This window comes from Peromyscus maniculatus, chromosome 1 (genome assembly GCF_049852395.1).
Source record: "Peromyscus maniculatus bairdii isolate BWxNUB_F1_BW_parent chromosome 1, HU_Pman_BW_mat_3.1, whole genome shotgun sequence".
In the NCBI taxonomy this organism is placed as follows: domain Eukaryota; kingdom Metazoa; phylum Chordata; class Mammalia; order Rodentia; family Cricetidae; genus Peromyscus; species Peromyscus maniculatus.
In genome coordinates this window covers 206893143-206915637 of record NC_134852.1, presented here as the reverse complement: position 1 = coordinate 206915637, position 22495 = coordinate 206893143, and the positions used below count along the sequence as shown (strand labels likewise).

Sequence of the window (22495 nt, the reverse complement as noted above, 5' to 3'; positions counted from 1 at the left end):
ATATATATATATATATACATTATATATGTGTTAGTGTTAGACTTTTTTCTATATCATGGTGTATCACTTTTGTAACAAGAGGAAAAACAATAAAGATTTATTAAAAGAAAATTAAGAAGCCCAGGAAATAAAACCCACCCATGTCCTGTCTCCTTTGTATTGGTCTTTGGTGGTTTGGGCTAAAGGGACAGAAGGAATGACCGAGCCAGGACAGAACCAGGAAGAGCACAGTTAGTGGAGGCCACACCAAGCCTCATGCACAAAGACAGTGAGAGCCACGCTCTGAGCCGTGGATTCAGAAGGCCTGGCAGGACAGATAAATGTCCTAGACATGGCTAGCAATCTGAGGGCCAGCATGTGCCTTAAGCCTTCGGCCTTCTGCAAACATTCTGGTTTCCTTGCCTCGGTTTCCTTATTTATGAGTGCCTGGAATACAGGCTATTGGTGAGAAGGCAAAATTAAAATGATGTGCACCATCCTAGGCCCAAGAGGGCCATCTGTGGCACTGTCACTAAAGAAACGTGAAGGTGACTATGAATACCGCAAATGGTTTCCGGCCACACTCAGACAAAATATGTCTTTAGCGGGTGCAAGAAACCTATTTACAGCCCGAGGAGTCTGGACGGCCCTTCTAGAAACCTGATTACTCTGTTTATGACAACTCAGACAGCCAGGGAGAAGCCACGGCTCTGTCAAACAGATCAGCCTACGTGAAAGGCAATACCTATGTCGGGGGACCCTGAATAGTGGGAGAGGGGCTAGGGACACACACAAATCACAGGCCACTAAAAGCAGGCCACTGTCACTCCAATGTCCCGTCTCCATCAAAATAAACAGGGAGAAGAAAGATTCTGACGGGAGCAGAGACAAGGCAAGTTTAGATCCAGCCCAGCTGCGGCCAGACGGTTTGCAGCAGCAGCTGGTTCCTGTGGGAGTTTGAGATTTTTGTGGCAGATTGGGTGTGTTTTGCACTCCCAGTCCTCCAGTCCCAGTGTCACTTTGTTCTCCTGCTTAGGAACAGGGAGCTTTCAAAGGAGCCCCAGGTTTTTGTTGTCACACAAACAATAGCGGTCCCACTGCGACAGAGTCTTGGTTACGTCTGGTTTTGTTCAACAGAATATGTTCCTGGAAAGACGTACGTAAATGGACTCAGAAAGAAAATGCCCCAGTATAAGTGTAAGACGTGATTGCAGAGACAAATGCATCATAGCCCCATGGGATCTCTGAGGTGGGCTGTGAGTTTGGATTTTCTCAATAAGCATGTAGTTTGGAAAGAGAAAAAAAATGCGTACCATACAAAAGAAGCTCCCAGGCACTCGCTGGAGCCTGGCAGAGTCTCCTTTGGTGAGAGTAGCCACCCTCAGAGGAGTTTCATTGTCTTTGGGGGTATCTGTAAGCAGGGGGCAGACGCTGACGGTGGTTCTGAAGGGCTGTCCTGGGCCTGCACAGAGCCTGTGAAGCGGTTTCCAGAAGTTGACGGTGGTTCTGAAGGGCGGCCCTGGGCCTGCACAGAGCCTGTGAAGCAGTTTCCAGCGGAGCTCCACTCCTCATCCTGTCTCGCTCATCCACACTTTTGCATCTCACGGTTCCCAAAAGTGAGACAGGCCCTCCTTTGAGTCTACTTGGCAGAATGAGCTAACCGGTCACCAGCATTTGCCAGAAGAACTCCAGTGAATGGTGGGGTACTGGTAATGTAGGAACTGGAGGGAGTCCTTGATCCCCCAGATAGCCTTGGGGAGGTTCATGCAACCAGCCAAACATCATAAAACTTACAATGAAAAAGCCAGCCAAGTGATGCTCCTCCTCTCCTGCTGGGGTCTACAGGAAGCACTCCTGAAGCCCGTGCTCACCTTGGGGAGGCTGCAGCAGTACAGAAGAACCTGCCTGCCCATCACTGGAATCTTTATGGTGTTCTAGGGCTGCCCGAGGCTGGGTAAGTCCCTGCACCCTAAGGTTGCCTCAGCTATTCCTCCTTCTGAGGAGTCTGTGGGGTGAGGTGTAGGGAGAAGGAAGAGAAATTTTCTAAGGAAAAGAATCACTGCAAGGAGGCAGCCCCTCCCTGAAAGCCTGGAAGCAGGGCTGTGTGGCTCAGTGGTGAGTATGTCTCCCAGATCCTTGAGCTTTACACCACCTCCATTTTCCAGCACTGTAACCTCAGGAAAGGTACCAAGTCTCTCTCGGCCCCAGTTCCCCAACTGTACAATAAGGCACTCACAGTACCCACCTCTGGGGCTATCTGGGGGACTAAATGAACTAATATGATGCAGAAAGGTTAGGAACACATGAAGCACAATAAAAATGTTAGCTGGAGTTTATGGCATCTGGGGTCTCCATCTCCTGCTGGCTACCTGTGCAGAAAGTATAATGTCTTATAAACTTCTCACCTCTAGCCATTTAGGGGAAGTAGCACTCAAGAGGTTTTTTTTTTTGATTTAACGCAGAAGGTCAGAACCATCATCAATACACGTCATCACACGGCTTATGTTTACCTGGTGTGAACATAATTTAAAGTGCTTCACAGGCACCTCAAATCATGTAAAGAGAAGCAGATAGGACAACCCAGCAGACTAGCCAAGGAGAACACTGGCACAGAAATGGGCAGAGTCACAGCAACACAAAGTGGTTTTCAAGCCATTCTAGGTACCTAAAGTGGGAAGAACTCATCGCCCAGGAACAACCATTGTTAGCTCTGTACAGGACTGTGTGCAAAGCTTTGCCACATACGCCGTCCATGTATGTGATGGACACTCTGTGGTCCATCCCAAGCCTCATTCTCAGCCTTGGGCACTGGGCTAGAAGATCATGTGTTGATATGCCAAGATGTAAGGCATAATACAAATACGTTACAAGCCATGTGAAAACTCAGTAATTATTCCTACCTCTCAAAGTCATCATTTGGAGAGTTACCGACCCCATTTAAGGAATGGAACTGTAGAGAAGGAAAATGGCCTGCCCGTGGCTCCAGAGCTGTCAGCTCCAGACCTAAGACTTGAATTTAGGTCTCTTGACTCCAAGGCCAGAGGCTCAGTGGTCAGCACCGGAGAGCAGGAACGATACCTGGGACAAACTCAGAACTGTGCTGCCCACGCCTCTCACAGCCTCTTCTAATTTCCTCCGTAAGGGGCTCAAATGATGCCAGTTCTTTACCTTGTACCCAAACCTCAAGGTAGACTCAGTGTGCAAGCTCTGACTCCAGTTTATCTGTCACCCAGTCCGGCCTCCCCCCAGCTTAGCCACAGTCTCCTCCTTTTCAGTGCCTGGGGTGGGGGCCCCAGCACATGACACAAAGGTACCTCGATGGCCCATGCTGCCTGGGAACAGTGAGGAGCAAGGATCAGAGTGCCAGATCATATACCCAGTGACTTGACTTTAAAGGCAGAGGGCAGACCTAACTGAAACCATGTATTGCTCTCCTGGGACTTGTCCAAGGCTGCCTTGATCCAGGCGTAGCTCTGAGAGGTGAAACTGCATGACAGAAACCACAGAATTCATCTTGACTAAAACATGAACTTGCAGACAAGAGTTCTTTCCTAAGGACTTCTGCTCAACAGCGTGGGGAAATAGCAGTCTGGGCCAGGTGGGCCTCATGTTTGGCCATGACTGTCCCTCACCGCCGACCCTAGAAGCTGCCCCACACAGCTCGCCTTTCTGATGTTCTGTGCAGATGCACCAACACGTGCAGGGGCAGCACATGGAGCCTGTGAGAACAGAAAGAGGTCACAGCCGCTCTCAGCACAGACTGCACAGCGGAGGGACAGCTCCCACACTCACCAGACTCCCTCTGGCAGAGCTGGGCCACGTGCATCTGTTTATCAGCCGGCTTTGTTAGCACACAGAAGGGCGATAGCAGAAAACATTAGACGCCAAAGAGAAAGACGGTGCCACAACTACAGAAAAAGGAACCCAAAAAAAACCCAAGCCCTTGGGTTTGCAGTCCTAAAGGGCGTGTTACACAGAATGCAGCAAAACACAAAGGCCAGTGCCGAGTCTGGGGACACGCACCAGCTAGAAAATGCTGTGGTGACAACCCGAGTTCGGGCCTTGGAAGCCAGGTCAAAAGCTAGATGTGGCAGGCTGCATCTGCATCCCCGAACTCCGCAATCAAGAAGGGAAGCGGAGACAGAGCGGGCTCTGGAGCTCACAGGCCAGCTGCTACCTTGGAGTGCATGGCAGCAGAAACAAGAGAGACCCTGCTTCAACAGGGAGAAGGTGAGCACTGACTCCTGAAAACTGCCCTCTGGCCACACACACACACACACACACACACACACACACACACACTCACATGCACACTCACAACACACTCACACACACCACACACTCCACACATACCCACACACCACGCACACACATGCACACAACCCTCACACACACCACACACACACTTATACACACCACACACTTACACATACACACACACACACACACACACATACACACACACACCACACACTCATACACACACACTTAAACCAGCAAAAGAGAGCACTAAAGCAGTTCCCTTGGGAGTCAGGAACCTGGTGGAACTTGTCACCTCCTCTCTCTGGCTCAAGGGAATCTGCAGCAATGACACTCTCAGCCAAAGGGATCCACAGCGATAAACTATTAAAAATTATTTTAAGGCTAGAGAGATGGCTCAGAGTTTAAGAGCACTTCATGTTCTTCCAGAGAACCTAAGTTTGATTCCCAGCACTGGCCAGGCGGCTCACAACTGCCTGTCACTTCAGGCCTAGATCCGATGCCTTCTTCTGACCTCTGTGGGCATTCACACACACACATGCCGTGCACAGACACACACACACACACATTAATACTCTGGGGGCTTGCTACGACAGGGTTTCACTATGCAGCCTTGGCTGGCTTAGAGCTCATTATGTAGATCAGGCTGGCCTCAAATTCATAGGGATAGGCCCTTCAGGCTCCAAATGCTAGGACTAAAGGTGTGCACCACCACACCCAGCAATAAATTTTTTAATTGAGAATTTTTAAAACATAAAAGCATGTGGCTTCCCCCCTTAAAAATTGTGAAATGCTAGTTGGTAAGTATCTCTGATTTTTGGAACATATGGCAGAAAGCTGGACACTGTGGCTCATGGCTGTAATTTCAGCATTTGGGATGCTCAGGCAGGAGTACCATGAGCCTGAAGCCAGCTTGGATTACACGGTGAATACCAGGCCAGGCAGGGCCACACAGTGAAACCTGTCTCAACAAACAAGCAACTGGAAAAGAGCACAGGGCATGATTTTCTGTGTTTCAACACTAGTGCGGTAGATGAAGCCCCTTCTGGTCTCTGTCTAGGGATACTTTTTGAATGACACAAAGACCCAGGTTCACCCCAACCTGCATCTCTTGGGCTAGACATGGCAGATGATGTGAACACTTTGGGGATGGTGAGGAAAACGGAGAAAAAGCTTTGTACTCACATTCGCCCCCGAGGAAGCTGAAGGAAACGTGGGGTTTGATTGAGCAAAGGCCCTTGGAATGGCTGCATACGGTGTCCCAAGATTTGAGGCATAATCTGAATGATAAATGACAGCAGGTTTAAAAAAAAGTCACAAACTTAACCTTCAGAATTCATAACTGGGGAGATGGCTTGATTGGTTGATGACCGCCCTGCAGGGCTGTGAATCTGAGTTAAATCCCTGGACCTCACATACAATAGCAGGTGTGGTACTTGCCTGTAATTTCAGTGTCGGGGAGGCAGGCAGAGACAAGAGTGTCTCTGAGGCTCCCTGGTTGAGCTAGAGACCAGTGAGAGGCCCTGCCTCAAAACTCTCTCTCTCTCTCTCTCTCTCTCTCTCTCTCTCTCTCTCTCTCTCTCTCTCTCTCTCTCTCTCTCTCTCTCTCATGATTCCGACACAAAAGGAAAGAGAAAACTGTAAATTTTCTCTTGCTATACTTATTAGTGTTTGGCATGATTACACTTCTAGGTTTGCCGTAACTGGCACAGTGGAGGGTCTGAAATATCCCAGAAAATATTGTCAATGCTTGGGATCTGTCTGTGCACATACAGGAAGTTCATATATGGAAATTCTGTCTGTGCATGCACAGGAAGCTCATATCCAGAAGTCCTGGATCTCAACGGTGGAATATAAACCTGAAGACTGTTGATTCTGCTGGAAGCTGCTGTCTGAGGGTCCCTTCCACTTACCCTCATTTCCAGTGGGGTTATAAACAGCTGTGCTGTTTGGGGAGGCACACAGCGTCCCTTCTGCTGAAGCAAGTATACACCTGAGGCCAGCACTAGAGGAGAATCAGAGAATCAGTTTCTTCAAGAAGTTAAACAAAAAATTACTATATGACCCCAAATTCTGCTCTGATGTATAAAATATCCCCAAAATTGAAAAACATATACAATAAATACTCATGTGTAAATAAGATAAACATATGAAATAAATAAAAACTCATGTGTGGCTGCTCACAGCAGCCTTCATCATCATGAGTAGAAATGACTGTGTGCCCATCAAAAGATGAGTAGATTCACTGCCTGAGTTTTAGGTATATAAGAAAGTGGATATTGTTTCTGCACTATGATGTAGGTGAACCTCCTAGATATGGTAAGTTTAAAAAGCCAGGCGAGAAAGGCCGTATACTATAGGAGTGCATTTACATGAAGTGTCCATGACAAGCATACCCATAAGCCGAGCAGATCGGTCCCCAGGGGCTAGGGTAGGGAGGGGTGGGTGAATGTTAGTGAAGCTGGTACACCTGTGAGTGTACTAACTGCTGCTTAATTGTAAGCTTTAAGATGGTAATGAGCACACCGGGTAGTGGTGGCACATGCCTTTAATCCCAGCACTCGGGAGGCAGAGCCAGGCGGATCTCTGTGAGTTCGAGGCCAGCCTGGGCTACCAAGTGAGTTCCAGGAAAAGGCGCAAAGCTACACAGGGAAACCCTGTCTCGAAAAACCAAAAAAGAAAAAAAAAAAAAAAGATAGTAATGAGCTTTATCACAATAAAGAACAGGAGGCCTTTGTAACAGTTCTTTTAATTGTGGTAAGATACTGTGACATGAAATGTACTGCTTTATCCATGGCACAGTTCTGTGGCACTAACTACAGTTGTGCTGCTGTACAGCCACCCCCATCCAGCCACCCCCTAGCCACCCCCTAACCAGCCCCCCATCCAGCCACCCCCATCCAGCCCCCCATCCAGCCACCCCCATCCAGCCACAGAACCCTTCACCGTATAAAACTGAAACTGTGCCCGTGAAATACCGACTCTCCATTCCCACCAACCCCAGCCTGTTTAGCTTCCAAAATACCTCATGGGAGTGGAATTTTACAGCTCAAAATTACATGTGTCAGAATTTCCTTCCTTTTTAAGACTAAGGAACATTGCATTGTGTAGCCAGTCCACGTTTTGTTGATGGTTCCTTGCTCATGGGCCTCCCCATTGCTTTCACTTTCTAGCTGTTGTGAACAACGGGAGCCTTGTAGTTGTCTATTCTACATCCTTGGGCCAGACGGCTTCTTCCCCATGGATCTCTAAGATATGCCTTTACCCCAGGATCTGTTCTCAGCATGGCAACCAACATCTTGTTCTCCCCATCAAGCCTCCACCAGCTCTAATAACGTTCGCAGAAAAACAAAGTCTTTACCAGGGATCAAGACCTGGGGCTGGCCCTTCCCTCCCCTCTCTCTTGTCTTCTTTCTGTGCTGGTTAGACTTGATGTTCCCCAGGTCCACAACAGCCGCAGAGCCTTCAAACCTCCAGATCCTGATCTGTCTGGTGGGAATGAGCTTCCCTCACGGAGCCACCACTCTGGAGGCATCCTCGGTGAGGTCTCTCCTATCAAACCTCCAGATCCTGTTCTGTCTGGTGGGAAAGATCTTCCCTCACAGAGCCACCACTCCGGAGGCATCCTCGGTGAGGTCTCTCCTATCAAACCCCCAGATCCTGATCTGTCTGATGGGAATGAGCTTCCCTCACGGAGCCGCCACTCCGGAGGCATCCTCGGTGAGGTCTCTCCTAGCTGCTCCATTTGCAGTACAGTCTGCCCAAGAGCCACGTACACACGCACACTCCTCCCGACCCTCCAGCATTGCCTTCTGCTCAGCATTTACACCAGGGTAGGAGCTCATGTGCTTGCAGTAAGGGGCGCTTCTGGAGGGCAGGGGCTTCTTCCCCTGTTTGGTTCTCCGCAGCTTCCCTGTGCCCAGCCCAGCACAGAATCCCCAGCAGTGGTCAGTGAACACTGCCTTGCCGAGCACATAGCCGGAACCGTCTGGACAGCACTTACCTTTCAGAGAAGAGCAGGCACTTCTGGGCATGCAGCTTCCCTTTCACATGTAGCTCCCAGTCCTGGATGAGAAGACCAGAGAATGGGGAGGCAGAGGATAAGGGTTGTTACTACCAGCCGGGCAGGGAGCTCCGAGCACCCAGAGGCTGGGCCGATAGGACACCTCGGTCTCCATTTCTCCCCTTCCCCTCCCCATCCTAGGTGCTGTTGTACAACTGCCCGTCCGTCTCTCTTGTTGACCCCTTACTTGCATACCCTGTATCCATCCTGGATGGCTACCCAGACTTGAAGTGGACTCCTGACCCATCTCTGACCTCATACCCTTCCTCTCCACAGAGAAACGCCATCCACTTCTCTCTGGTCTAGGTACAGTGAGTCCTAAAGCCTCAGGAAGGGTCATGTGAGACAAAGACCCCAGCACCCGCTGGCATCCCTGCTACCACTGAGTACACAGCAGAGACGGGAAGGTGTGGGTGTCTCCCTCAAGTCACACAGACACATCTGGGTGACGTGACCTGAGCAGCAGTGAAGGACACCCTGTGCTGTGACTCCCATTAAGGAGGAACTGTATTATGTTCTGGGACAGGATGGCAGAGGGCTGGTGTGACAGCAGGCTCAGGGAGATGACACCCATAATGGAATCTCTGCTCTGTCATTCTCTAGCTAGGTGGTCGGGGCTAAATTTTCTCATCTCTGAAAAGAAGGCAATGACAGTATCCACCTTATTGGGGCCTGGAGGCCCGTGCCTACAATCCCAGCATTCAGGAAGGCAAGGGCTAGCCTTGGCTATGTAATGGGTCCAAGATCAGGCAGAGCTGAATGAGACCCAGTCTCAAAACACAGTAAGGCAACAACAAAAACCAGACCCCAGTGTCTACCTCACGCAGTTACGATCAGCACATGAAAAGAGTTTAATGTGTGTTAACTGTTACATACATTTTATTGTTTTGAAATACTTCATTGCATTATCAGAACACCTTGGAGTAAACATCCTGCTGTGTGGGTTCTTGTTCACAGTAGTGCAAAGCACTTTACCACAGGGGTGGGGCAGGGAAGGCTCGGGAATCTCTCCTTCCACACGATATATTTGGGAGTCTTCTTTAATGATCCATCTAGTTCCAGCCTGAGAAATGATCTTTTGTCCTTGACCCAGAATTCTACTTTTCCCTCTTTCAAACTCAGTACAACATATATACTGAAGGAACTATAGCTTCTAGAATACACAAAGAAGAAAAGCCTTCAAAGGGAAGCAGGAGACCTCTGCTTCTTCATCTAGATAAGAAAGAAATCTCCTACCTGACTCAAAGCAGGGAAAGAACCCTGATTTAATTCTGAAATTCCTTTGGAGTCTACAACCTATGACTTTAATAAAGGGCACTGATGGCAAAGTCAGGTGCCCCGGAGTCAAACCTTGGGGCCCAGCCTTCCGTGGGTAACTCACCTTTAGGTCAAACACCTTCTTGTCACAGATGCTGCAGATGTGGGGCAGGTGGAGCGGAGCCACACCATGGAAGTCATTCAGCTCGTGAGCCTGCAGAGGCCTCACGGACAGCATCGCCGGCTCCTCCTTCGCCCTCCGCCGGGAGCAGCTGAAGCCCTGTTTGCTGTTGTTAAGCCGAACTCCAAAGGCAGGAGGGGTCCTGTCTGAGGTAGGCTCCTCGGGATCATATAGCTCATAGGGCTGGCTGGCAGGTGGCGGCCACAAGCTGGGCCCTGCTGCAATATCAGGCTTGTTTGGGCCAGAGAATCCAGGGGGGCTCTCCCACTGACTGTTCGTACCTTGCAACAGCCCACCAGCCTCCCCTTTTAGGTCCCCAGCCTGTTCAGCTGGAAATCCACCTGCTACATGTGACCCTTGGGCATTGGGTCCATAGAAGTCTTTAGAAAAGGCAGCTTGGCCATCCTGCCCTGTGTGGCTGTAGTGCCCTTCATAGGCCACACTACCTGATGCTGTGGCCGAGGCCGAGGCTGGCAAGAAGCCAGGCTGGCCCTCTGTTTCAGAACCATAGGCCTGGCTAGGGTTGGTTTTGCCATACTCATAGAAGCCTGCGGTAACTGGTGTAGGTCCAGCCTTCCCAATGCCTAGGATGACTGCTGGGTGGGCAGTGGTCTGAGGCATCACCCCACTGAAGGGATGTACCACCACAGCATTGGGGGGCTGACTGGGGAGGCTCACAGAAGGTCCTGGGCCTCGTGCCTGGCTGGGCGATGAAAAGGCAATTGTATTGGAAGGAAATCGGGTACTGGGTATGGTGGCAGCATGCTGGGAAACCCCAGTAGAGCCATGTGGGGTGCCCAGTACAGATGGATGCCTCAGCTGGTTGAAGAGAGGCTGAGACATGGCCACTTTGGAGAGAACTTGATTCAAGACCGTGGCGGCTGCAGTGTTGCTGGTGACGGCCGTCTGTGCCAGCTTCAGCCGATGGAGGGTGAGCTGGGCCTGGAGCTGGGCCAGCTGGAGGCTGGCCGGCGAAGGGAGCAGGGGGTTCTGGTTACTGACTGAGAAGGGGCTCTTGTCCAGGAGCTTGGCGGCACTGCAGGGAGACAAGAGGTCCACATGCATTGCAGGTTCCAGTGAGTGACCCCTTTCCCCGCGTGAATAAGACCCCGTTTCATAGCTCACACACACGGAAATGCCCAAAACTCCAACAGGAAAGGCTATATGGCAGAACGTTCAGTCTCTCTGGTAATTGGAAACAACCATTACAAACAAATACTCGTCTAGCAAGACCTCCAAAACTAAAAACACAGATCCCACAATGGAGAGATAAGGCAGAAAGAAACATAATGCCAGCCAGGTGAGTTGGCTCAGAGCTGTAGGATAGCAGGGCTTAGCACGCCTCAAATTTGAGGCTAGCCTGATCTACACTGCAAGCTTTAGGCCAGTTGGGGCTACATAGTGAGATCCTGTCTCAAAAGAACAAAACACAGACAAAGACGTAATGTATCACATCTCTGGTAAAGGTGGTTTGTAATACACGGTCACTACTGTCATAGTCTTTGACTCAACAATTCAATTGTGAAAATAGATCCTAAGGCAAAACTTGAAAATTGAAAATGTTCCTATGACATTATTTAATGGTTGAAAATTATAAACATCCGGTAATAGGGGGACAGAGTTTGAGCTGAATAAATTATGATATATCTATATGTCATAAATACGATATATCTATATATAGAACATAAGTAACCACTTTCAATTACTTTTTAGATGTATAAATTATTATTGAAACATTGAAGACATTCAGAAAGTTGTGCCCAGGGCCGGAGAGGTGGTTCAGTGAGTAAAGGCATCTGCCACCATACCTGACCACCTGACTTTGATCCCCAGGTCCCACATGGTAGAGGGAGGACCTGATTCTCACAAGTTGTCCTCTGAGTTCCACGTGTACATCGTGACTTGCATATGCCTGATCCCATAATAATAATAATAAATAAATTTGCAGAGATTGTGCTCTGTTCCACATATAAAATAAAAACCACCCCATCATGCTAACTCCCGACTTGGTCCTGCTCTCTACTCCCATGATGAGTTCACCATTGCCACTGACAAGCGTCGTCTTGAATTTGGCAAAGGCGCCGGTTCCAAAAAAAAATCATCACTTACATTACATGAGAAAATCCATATGTTCCTTGGCTTGAAAACTATGCACAGAATGAACTGTGTATATATTTATGACACACATTTTCATCCTAGTCCTCATTTCAGATCCAAAAATAATAAGACAGCTTTTACACATAAGTAGTATATGCAACAACCAAAAAACTTAAAAATGAAAAAAACATCTAACTTTGAAGTAGTAAGTACTGGTCAGTTTTCACAGAATCTTAGTCGAGATGGGAGGAGTTTGCCCTGCCACAGGTCCTTCTTGTGGCCCGTGCCAGTGGGCCATTGTGTTTCTGGGCAAACCCAGAATGGATTTCTCTATAAATGGGGCAGACTTTCCCAGAGAATCCGGTGCATATGGTTTCCACAGTCGAGGCTTTTGGGTAAACCATATTTTCTGGGTCTTAAGTTACCCTGGTGGGAAGTGAGTGTAACCAGGAAATGTGTTCTAGCTCTGGTGAAATGGAATTCTGAGGCATCTGAATGTGGCTGTGAAATCTGAAGTCCGGCCTGGTGGACCTGCCAGGCTGCACAATCAATCTGTATAAAGGTGAAGCTGGGAGGGAATGCACAGCTGGAACTCTTCAGTCGCCACTGTCAGGAGCAGCTCATGCGCAGTTAGAGCTCATGATAATGAAGCAGGGCAGAGAGAGGCAGGGAGAGGGTGGCAGAGAGGCTGGGGTGGGGGGGGTGAGGAGAAAAAGGAAGACAAACAAGGATGTGGCACACCACCCCTGTGCTCCTCTGAGGGATCTCGGGTTCCTCTGGAGGAGGTGAGCGCGGGCAGGAAGGAGGGAGGAGAGACTGCTCCTGTGATCCCTGTGAGCTTGTTGCATCCTCAAGGGTCACACAGGGTGGTTTTTATTTCAATTTCATAATGCAAGAAGCTAGAGCTCTGAACACACACTGTCACTGAGGAAAGCCTGGGAGACCCCAACCCTGCAATCAAAGTGGGACCCTCTTTGCGTACATCTTCCTGGGCTGCTGGCTTTATTGTTTGAAGTGATCCCAGAACATGAGGCACACCCACACTTAAGTACAAGAACAAAACACACTGTTGAGCCAGATAAAAATGACTTTGCTCTTCTTTCTCTTTTGTGTGAGGAATCAAAAACTTTTTTCAAGTTCTTCAAGAGACCCCCAGTTAGCAGCCATGCTGGGCTCTGATCTGGGGAAAGAGGAGGGATGATGCCAATCCACTGTGGACCTTTTCCCTCTGGGGAGTTGTGCTGGTTGTGTCCAAGCTTTGTGGGCCCTTGTGTGGCACACTAATCACAGCAGTAACAGAGTGGGAGGGACTAACAGCTGTTCAGCCGTCAAGAATAACTGGAAGGTGGGAGGGGCCAGTCTGATGAATGATTGACTTGTGTACTATTGAGTCGCTGAGTGTTAGTAAGTTGATTCAGCTTCCCCAAAACCTGCCAACCCCGGGGGAGGGGGGGCTCTTCTCCCAGACAGGTCCACCGTGCAGAGCAGACTGTCCTTACAAACAAGGCACTAATGAGGTGCCAATGTGGTTTCCATGACCTGAGGAGCACAAAGTTGGCTTTGTTTTCCCCAGAGAAGTCAGCTGTGTTTTTCAAACTTGAATTCTGGGCTGGAGCAAGTTCTTGCTAGAAGTTTTCTTCTTGGGTGTTGAAAGGCTATGTGAGGAAGAACCATCTCCCAACAAGGAAAGTCATCCACGCAGCACACCTGTAAGTCAAATATGGGTATGGCTACAGAACCTCACCGTTCAGATCAGGCACACAACCAGACCAGAACCTACCTCACCATTCAGATCAGGCACACAACCAGACCAGATCCTCACCGTTCAGATCAGGCACACAACCAAACCAAGAATCAGATCTCTTCCCGGCTTCTGCTTTTGCAGTTCACACCTGTAAGCCCAGCACTTGAAAGGGAGAGAGAGGAGGGTCAGGTGAGTCAAGGCTAGTATTGAGTACTTAGGTTTGAGGATAGACTGGGTATGTGAGTCTTCTGTCTCAAAAGAAATAGGAAGAGGGGAGGAAGGAGGAAGGGAAGGAAGGGGGAGGGTAGACGACATTTAGACGCATACAGTGTTCTTGGAGCGTCCATTTCAAGGTTTTACTGCTCTGTTTGAAGAGAGTCCCCAGAACATGAGGCACACCCACACTTAAGTCCAAATACAAACACATTTCAGAGCCAGATGAAGATGTTTCTCTTTCTCATTTGTGTAAAGAATCAAGCTCTGAAAAAGAAAGGAGTGAGTCTTGGAGATTCTTGCATTTTCCCAGAAGACCTTGTCACACTTGGGTGGCCAGAAGACCTTGTCACACTTGGGTGGCCAGAAGACCTTGTCACACTTGGGTGGCTGTGGTAACTGCCAGGAACAAAATAAGGAAGAAGATAATGGCTGTGGCTTATCAGAACCTGGCAATTGGGAGATGTGAGAATACACTTTATGTGGATAAAGCGCCTTGAACAATTCAAAATAAACGCAACTACTAAATGGGATTTGCTGTTGAACAGCTGGGTAAGGTCACTCACCAACCCACCACAGCATAGGAGTTTCGGCACACTTCTCTCTGAGTCTAGATTTTGAATTGAATGGATGGAGGATGGAGGACAGTTCAGCAGTTGAGAGCACTGACTGCTCTCACAGAGGACTGAGGTTCAATTCCCAGAAGCCACAAGGCAGCTCACAACTATCAGTGACTCCAGTTCCAGGAGGTTCAAAACCTGCCTCTGGCCTCCATGGGCACTGCACACACATGCACAGACATACAAGCATGCAAAACACCCATACACATGAAGATAAAAAAAAGATTTACTTATTTTTAAGAGAAATTGGATAATTGAATCACGGTTCTGCAAAGAATTCACGTTCTAATCTGCGGGGACCATGTGTGTCACCTTCCATGGTAAAGAGTGTGGGCGCCATGGGCCCTGGCCCCCGACTGGGAGTGGCTGCGGCCTTGCTTGCTTGACCTTGATCAGAATTCCTCCCTATTCGGATTCCCTGCCGGTATCCACCCTTCTGAATGCTTGAGGGAAGTTCCTTGTTGTGTATCCTGCATTTTGGGCATTAACTAACATTGAGTCTGGAATGTAGACCATTGACAGCGAACTTCTGCCCTCCGGGGGTTCCTCCATTTGTGCTGTAAGCCTGTACGTATTTAAGGTTTCTCCCCTCTTTCAATAAACGGCATTCGACATCCAAACGTACGAATGACTCGCTGTCTCTTGTCTCTATTTTTTAATCCGCAGCCCTTCGCTCAGACATGGTGAACGGTTATTGGTAACGCGGGCGTTACCGCTACAAATGGAGGTCCCACCGAGATCTGAGAAAGAAAGGACCAGCTGACGGACACTCTTGGAAGGCCGGCCGGCATTTTAAAGGTAAGAGTGGATTGAAATGTTGAAATGGGTGCAGGTAGCTCACAGTCAGTTAATTGGACTGTTGAAGCAGGAAGGCACCAAAGTTAAGAAAGGGCAAGACAGCTTAAGATTTTAAATGAAAAAGGAAATCTTCCCCATAGAGAAGAGGGAAGGAAAGGAAATTTCCCGTTAAAAATGGGGGAAAAATTTTAATCAAGAAAAAACAATTTTCCCGGTAAAAAGGGGAAAAATTTTTGAAACTAGGCCTAAAGATTGGGGCCCTGTAGAGGAAGGATGAAGGAAAGAGAGAAGCCTCTTCCCAGTGGTAATGGAGGATGTAAAGACTTTTTCCAGTTGTAGAGTTTTCAGGATAGCTGAAACTCTGAGCTCTTTCTTCCCGCCAGTGCAGAGCGGCAGCATCTGAATTACAAAGAATCGACAGGTAGGCCTCATTGTTGCTGGCTGAACAGCAAGCGAGCCCAGAGCTTAAAGTTTTGCTGTCTGTTTGCTTAATTTCGGTTCAAATGTTTTTTATTTTTCCCTCAGAATGGGAATAATTCAATATTTAGGATCCCTTCGTGGGAAATGTTTTTCTGTTTTCCCTTATGGTGGGAATAACTCATTGTTAGGTAGTCCCTTCATGGGAGTAGAAAATTTAAACGTGAGTTTATGTGTGCGGGGCACGCCCAGCGGCTGTGGCGGACAAAGGCGTGCACGAGATAGCCCAAAGCAGCGGGCGGACAGGTACACGCCAAGGGGAGGCAGAGCCATGATGGAGTGCGGCCCAGGCAGGTGCTGGCAATAGAGCCCGAGCAGTGGGCAGAACAAAGCTAAGCTGCAGCCTCAGCTCTTGCCAAGCAAGCAGAGGCCAGAAAGGGACTAACACTAAAAGTTTAAACTGGCCTAACTTCTGGTGAAAAATGGTTTCGGTCAGGACATTAAATGCTAAGTCAATGCTGTGTGAATAAAGGATGTTCTGTTCTTTTGATTGTCTTAATAAATGTTTGGATGAATGTTTGATCCTCATGGTTGAAAAACTAAAGAAACAGGATTCATAATTTTGAACTATATTTGGTGTGCTCTTGTCTGTTGATCATTACTGAAAATTTGGCTCTGCAATTTAAGTTGCTTTCTAGAAATTCTTGGTTTAATTCTATAAAAATTAAATGGAATGGATTGGGTTGTTAGCTTATTAAATAATGTTGCTAAGATAAACCCATAAATGATAATCTCTTCCTGATAAAGAGGTTACAAAATTATTTTTCCAGTAAATAAAATACAGGTATATTGTTTGGTCCACATTGTTAATAATTGGCTATTTGTGCTAATGTGTTATTTGGGATCTATAAAAAGGAATCCTCTTTTTAAGATTTTATAAAAATACTCAAGAGTATTACCTAAAAGTTACCTCTTCAAATCCTATAGAGATTGTATTTAATGCTTTTATAATTGGCATATGTAAAAAGGACCATGGAAACAAAAGCTGGTGATAGAATTGCTCAATTATTATTGCTTTCATATTTTAAATTCAAAATGGTGCCGATATATAGAACTGGAGGCTTTGGAAGTACAGGAAAAAAGGTGTTTAACAAACAGTTATCAATGATAAACAGCCTAAATTAAAAATAAAATTATATGGGATTGAGATTGGAAGATTATTGGATTCTGGTACTGGATATATCTATAATTTCACAAGAATTCTGAGATCCCAATTGGCCCCTTAAAAATTCCACCTCTAACCTACAAGGTATCGGCACAGCTCAAATGCCATTACAGAGCAGGCTACTTTTAAATTGAAAGGATGAGGAAGCTCATGTAGGAACTTTTCAACCCTTTGTGCTACCTGACATTCCAGTGAACTTGTGGGGACGGGATGTGTTAAATGGTATAAGAACAGTGCTTACTACACAGCCTGTACAACAGATGCTGAAGAGTCAGGGCTACTGCCCGGACAAAGGCTTAGGGAAAATGTTACAAGGAGACCCGCTCCCTGTGGCAGACAAAAACTGTGTCACTAGGGGTCCTGGCGATACTAGAGGATTAGGGTCTTTTCCATAGGGCACTGCACAGCAGCCTTCAATAATACAACCGATAAAAATCACTTGAAAAAGTGATGACCCTGCATGGGTGAAACAATGGCCCCTTGCTAAGGAAAAATTGGAGGCTGCGTATGCATTGGTTAAGGAGCAGTTAGATGCTGGACATATCATTCCTTCCACTTCACCTTGGAACTCACCTATATTTGTTATTAAAAAGAAATCAGGAAAATGGAGGCTGTTACAGGATCTTAGAGCTGTAAATAAAACCATGCTTCTCATGGGAGCAACACAGCCTGGCCTGCCTGCCCCTGTGGCAATTCCTAAGCATTGGCACTTAATTGTGGTTGACTTGAGGGATTGTTTCTTCACCATTCCTTTGCATCCCGAGGACAGTCCTCGCTTTGCTTTCAGTGTTCCTTCAGAAAATCTTAAGGAACCTTATCAGAGATATCAGTGGGTGGTATTGCCTCAAGGAATGGCCAATAGCCCTACTATATGTCAAATTTATGTGTCTTTGGCCCTAGCTCCAGTTCAAAAAGCTTTTCCAGGTGTTTATATAATTCACTATATGGATGATATATTAATGGCTGCTAAAGATAAAAAACTTGTTTTTGATGCCTTTTCTTATTTACAAGAGGTTCTTAGCTTGGCTAATTTACAGATAGCCCCAGAAAAGGTACAGGTATCTTTTCCCTATCATTATTTAGGTCATGAATTGTTACGCACGGGCATACGCCCACAAAAGATTACTCTGCGTATGGATCAGCTACGCACACTTAATGATTTCCAAACCTTTCTGGGAGATATTCAATGGCTTCGGCCCACTTTAAAAATTCCAACAGGTCAGCTTCGCCCCTTGTATGATGTCTTAAAGGGCGACCCTGACCCTTCATCTCCCCGTAAATTAACAGCTGAAGGACGTGTAGCCCTACAACGTGTGCAAGAGGCCCTGGAACAGGCTCACGTACAGTATATAGATCTTAATTCTCCCTTATTGTATTTGTGTAAAGAATCATTGTCTTAATGCTTTTGCTTACATGGGAGTGCCAAAATGCATAAAAACTGATAATGGTCCCGCCTACAGTAGTACGGGATTTTCAAAATTCTGCCAAGATTTTTCTATTGTTAATAAGACTGGTATTCCTTATAATCCTCAAGGGCAGGCTATAGTAGAACGCTGCCATCGTACCTTAAAAACTTATATTGCTAAAGTAAAAAAGGGGGAGTTAGGGGCTCATCTTTCCTCTCCACATTCTATTCTTTCCCTTGTTTTATATATTTTAAATTTTTTATCGGTGGATTCTGCTGGAGTATCTGCTGCAGATAAGCACTGGAGGGCTCCTGTTGCAAATCATCCTCTGGTGAAATGGAAAGATCTTTCTACTGGCACTTGGAGGGGACCTGATCCGGTGTTGGTGTGGGCCCGGGGATCTGTTTGTGTCTTTCCACAGGACAATGAAATTCCTCTGTGGGTTCCTGAACGCTGTGTGCGCCCTGTGGCTGCTGCTGAATCCCAACATGGCAGAGACCTATTGGGCCTTCGTAAAAAACTCTCCCCTTCTGATGCCAATGGGGATTGAGAGCCCAATACGGCCAGCCTTGACAAACATTATTCTAAGCCTAGGAACTGTAGCCATGTGGTTGGATTCCTCAGAAGGTAATGTATGGTAACTTTTTTCAAAAAACATTGAGAATGTACCACACCTTGGAGATTAAGGATAACTCTGAAGGTCAATGAACTTCAGTTGTAAACAGTAGCATACCAGCTAAGCCTTTTTCGCATTTTGCAACCCCCCTCAAGCTGGTGTAGTACCTACTTTTCAGGAATGGCTCTGTGCAACATTTATTTGCCTCCTGAAATTCATCTAGCCTTTTTTGAAGATACCTCAAAATTTGTGAGCCTGAATGTGGCCATTATTGAGGCCATTAGTTCTACTCCTTGTTTGCTGTTTTTGTTTTCTGTTTTCTTTATGTTTCTCAGTTGTTCTCTTGCAGACCTGCCAGCCTAAGTAGTGCTGGGATCAAGAGAAATGGGCCTTGGTGGTTCGTGTTCCTGGAGCCGTGTCCATGCCAGTGGACCGTGGCAGCTAGACACAGATGATGCTCACACGCTCCAGAAGAGACTCTGACATCCCTGTTGCTGTTGTTGCTGTTTTAGCAGTGGTGGTCGTTGCTGCTATTGTTTCTGGGATTGCTATTTCATAATTGGTTACTACAGCTAGCACAATGGAGACCCTGGCAGCAAAAGTAGCTACCACAGTTAGTTAATCTTTCTTCTTATTGGACATGATAAATTTAATTCCACTTTTATACATTATAATTGGCTTTGTAAGTTGTAAAAAAAAATTATTAAAACTCAAAGTTCCATTTGCTTATGGGATACCACCTTACAAGGACTCCTATTTACAGCAAGGCTCGTTTTAGAAGGGAGTGGTTCAATTGCCTTTAGCCTCCTGGCTATGGGTGGGTTCGGACTTCTGTTGGTCTTTTCTGTGTCGCACAGATTGCAAGCCCAGTGCCACTTTGAGATCTTTGGCAGCAGTCACTCTACAGCTCACATGGTTGAGTCTGTATGATAATGAGTATTCAGAGACGGGTAATGCTTGGGCGGCTGCCACCAACCTAAGACAGAGCATTTGTGGGCCTGGGCAAGTGTCTCTATGACGGGTAAGGTGGTCTGCTGGTCCCACGCAACCTAAGTCAGAAGCTCATTTAATAAAAAGGGGGGAACTGTGGGCGCCATGGGCCCTGGCCCCCGACTGGGAGTGGCTGCGGCCTTGCTTGCTTGACCTTGATCAGAATTCCTCCCTATTCGGATTCCCTGCCGGTATCCACCCTTCTGAATGCTTGAGGGAAGTTCCTTGTTGTGTATCCTGCATTTTGGGCATTAACTAACATTGAGTCTGGAATGTAGACCATTGACAGCGAACTTCTGCCCTCCGGGGGTTCCTCCATTTGTGCTGTAAGCCTGTACGTATTTAAGGTTTCTCCCCTCTTTCAATAAACGGCATTCGACATCCAAACGTACGAATGACTCGCTGTCTCTTGTCTCTATTTTTTAATCCGCAGCCCTTCGCTCAGACATGGTGAACGGTTATTGGTAACGCGGGCGTTACCGCTACAAAAGAGGACTTTACAGTTATTAAATTAAGGACCCTGAGCTGAGAGAGGATCACCTGGACAAGGTGTGCTCCATGTAACCACAGAGTGATGAGGGCAGGAGTCAGAGAGAGAAGACGGAGACAGGTGCCCCAGAAAGAGAAGACGGTACCCGGTGACTGGAAGTGAAGGAGGGGACTGCAAGCCACGCCAGTGCAGGCAGCCTCTAGAAATCCAAAAACCAAAAGGAAAGGATGTTCCTGAAGAGCCCGGCCGACACTCTGACTTTAGACCTACTGAGGCTGATCTTAGAATCTGATTTCTGGAAATGTAATAAATCCTAATTGCCAGACACTATTAAATTTTGGTACTTTGTTGCAGTAGCAACAGGAAACGAATACAGTTTCCCAAGACACCCAGACACTAAGCCGAGGTGGGGCGGGGACTGCCTGGACGTTGTGGGCATGAACAGATCCTGCTAGGGGCCTGGGTAGTACAGATGACATGAGGGGACAACCCAAGAGCCTGGGAAGTTAAGGCTACAAACCGACTCCCCCAGAGGTGCTGTAGGAATTTAGCAGAGTCACTGTATTGGGGTGGGAGTGGGGGGGGGGGTAGATATTAGAATGAACAGCTGTTTTTCAGAAGTACTTTGACCTTGAAGAATCTTGGTGGAAAACAGTGATTGTTTCCCATGATCAGGCACACCCAAGGCTCTTGTCTTACTGTGTATTGCAAACATACATAACAAAGGACTGAAGTCATGGGGGCATGTGGTGCTCTCCTATAGTAAGACAAGTAAATTAGATTAAGGACCGTGGTGGGAGGAAATCCTTTGTGTAACAATCAATAAATACACCTTTGTATGGCTGTTTGGGGGTTCAGTCCATCAGAGAGGCTAGATTTTCCTGCTGCCACATAGGCCTTAAAGTTTCATCTTGGAGTGCCTTCTTTCTCTAGCTGACCTGTGCTACACAGTGCCCCCCAACACAAAGTACCTTTTAAAGCCAGCTCAGAATTGCAGGATTCCAGGACTCAGCATGTGCAATGCCTTATCACCACACAGAAAAGTTAACTTGTCCCATGCCACATAGGTGGCTGCTGGTAAAACCTCAATGAAAACCAAGGTCATCCAACTCAGCTTCCAGTACCTGAGAGAATTACCTTAGCATTGAAAAGCCGCCTAAGCCCCAGGACCTCACCCTTGAATGATTATGTTTACCCATACTGGTTTACGATTCACCCCTTCACTCAGAGGGGCACGGTGTACTTTCCACATGCAGTGCATGCAAGGCACCTACTAGGAACTGGGAAAATACAAGGATGCTGGTACTTCCTTTCTTCTTTTCTTTCTTTGAGACAGGATCTCTACATAGGGCAGGCAGTGCCGGAGCTCACGATATAGACCAGACTAGACTTGAACTCACAGAGATCCTCCTGCCTCTGCCCACCCCCACCCCCCAATGCTGGGATTAAAGGCATGTGCCACCACACCTAGCTAGCTGATCTTCTCCCGCCCCTATTCCCCGGAAGCAATGGCCAAAGGACACTCCTGTCTGAAGAGTGGGCGGCACAGGATTTGATGCCTACACACGTGCGGCTGTGCAGTTTGCAGCCATCTTAGCGGAAGTGGGATCTGGACAGCACAGAGAACAGCACAGTGGTTCACATGCAACTCACCCAGTGACAATGCCCACTAGATTCCCTCCCTGAGTCTGGTCCCCTCTCACGGAAGCAGCAGCTAACTGTACAGGCTCTGATTTACCAAGAGGCTTGGGAGGGCTCCACAGCCCGCAGCCTAAGGTTTTATCTCCGAGCCACTAATTGTTGCGAAGAATTTACAGCATATAATTAGATTTAAAACTCTAGCAGTCTGTTTAGAAAAAAAATTAATTAAAGCAGTGTTTCCCTAAAGAGTTTCCAAACTAAAATATTACATAAAGGCAAACTAGCTAACTTCATACTGATGAAAGGTTAAGGGATGTGGAAGAAAACCTGCCTGGAGAGGTTTAATTCTACCGTGAGGAGAGGATGGACAATCTCTTGTTCCCACCAGGAGAGTATGACTGTTGTCCAGCTAATCGTCCAAGTAAGATGCAGTGACACCTCACCCTTTGGCCAGGAGAAAGGCGTTGCATGTAGGTGTGGTGGCACATGTCCATAATC

The 22495-nt window shown here is 47.4% G+C and overlaps 1 protein-coding gene across 5 annotated transcripts in view; it reads right to left on the bottom strand.

Moving 5' to 3' along the window:
* Rbm20 (RNA binding motif protein 20) overlaps positions 1-22495 on the bottom strand; it is a 212680-nt gene that overhangs the window by 47183 nt on the left and 143002 nt on the right. For all 5 annotated transcript variants that reach the window (XM_076563290.1, XM_006995131.4, XM_076563292.1 and 2 more), the window contains exons 2-5: positions 9684-10776; positions 8243-8304; positions 6153-6244; positions 5425-5519 (exon numbers count right to left, since the gene is read on the bottom strand). In XM_076563290.1, coding sequence (XP_076419405.1) covers positions 5425-5519; positions 6153-6244; positions 8243-8304; positions 9684-10776 — 1342 coding nt within the window. The remainder of the gene's footprint in view (positions 1-5424; positions 5520-6152; positions 6245-8242; positions 8305-9683; positions 10777-22495) is intronic.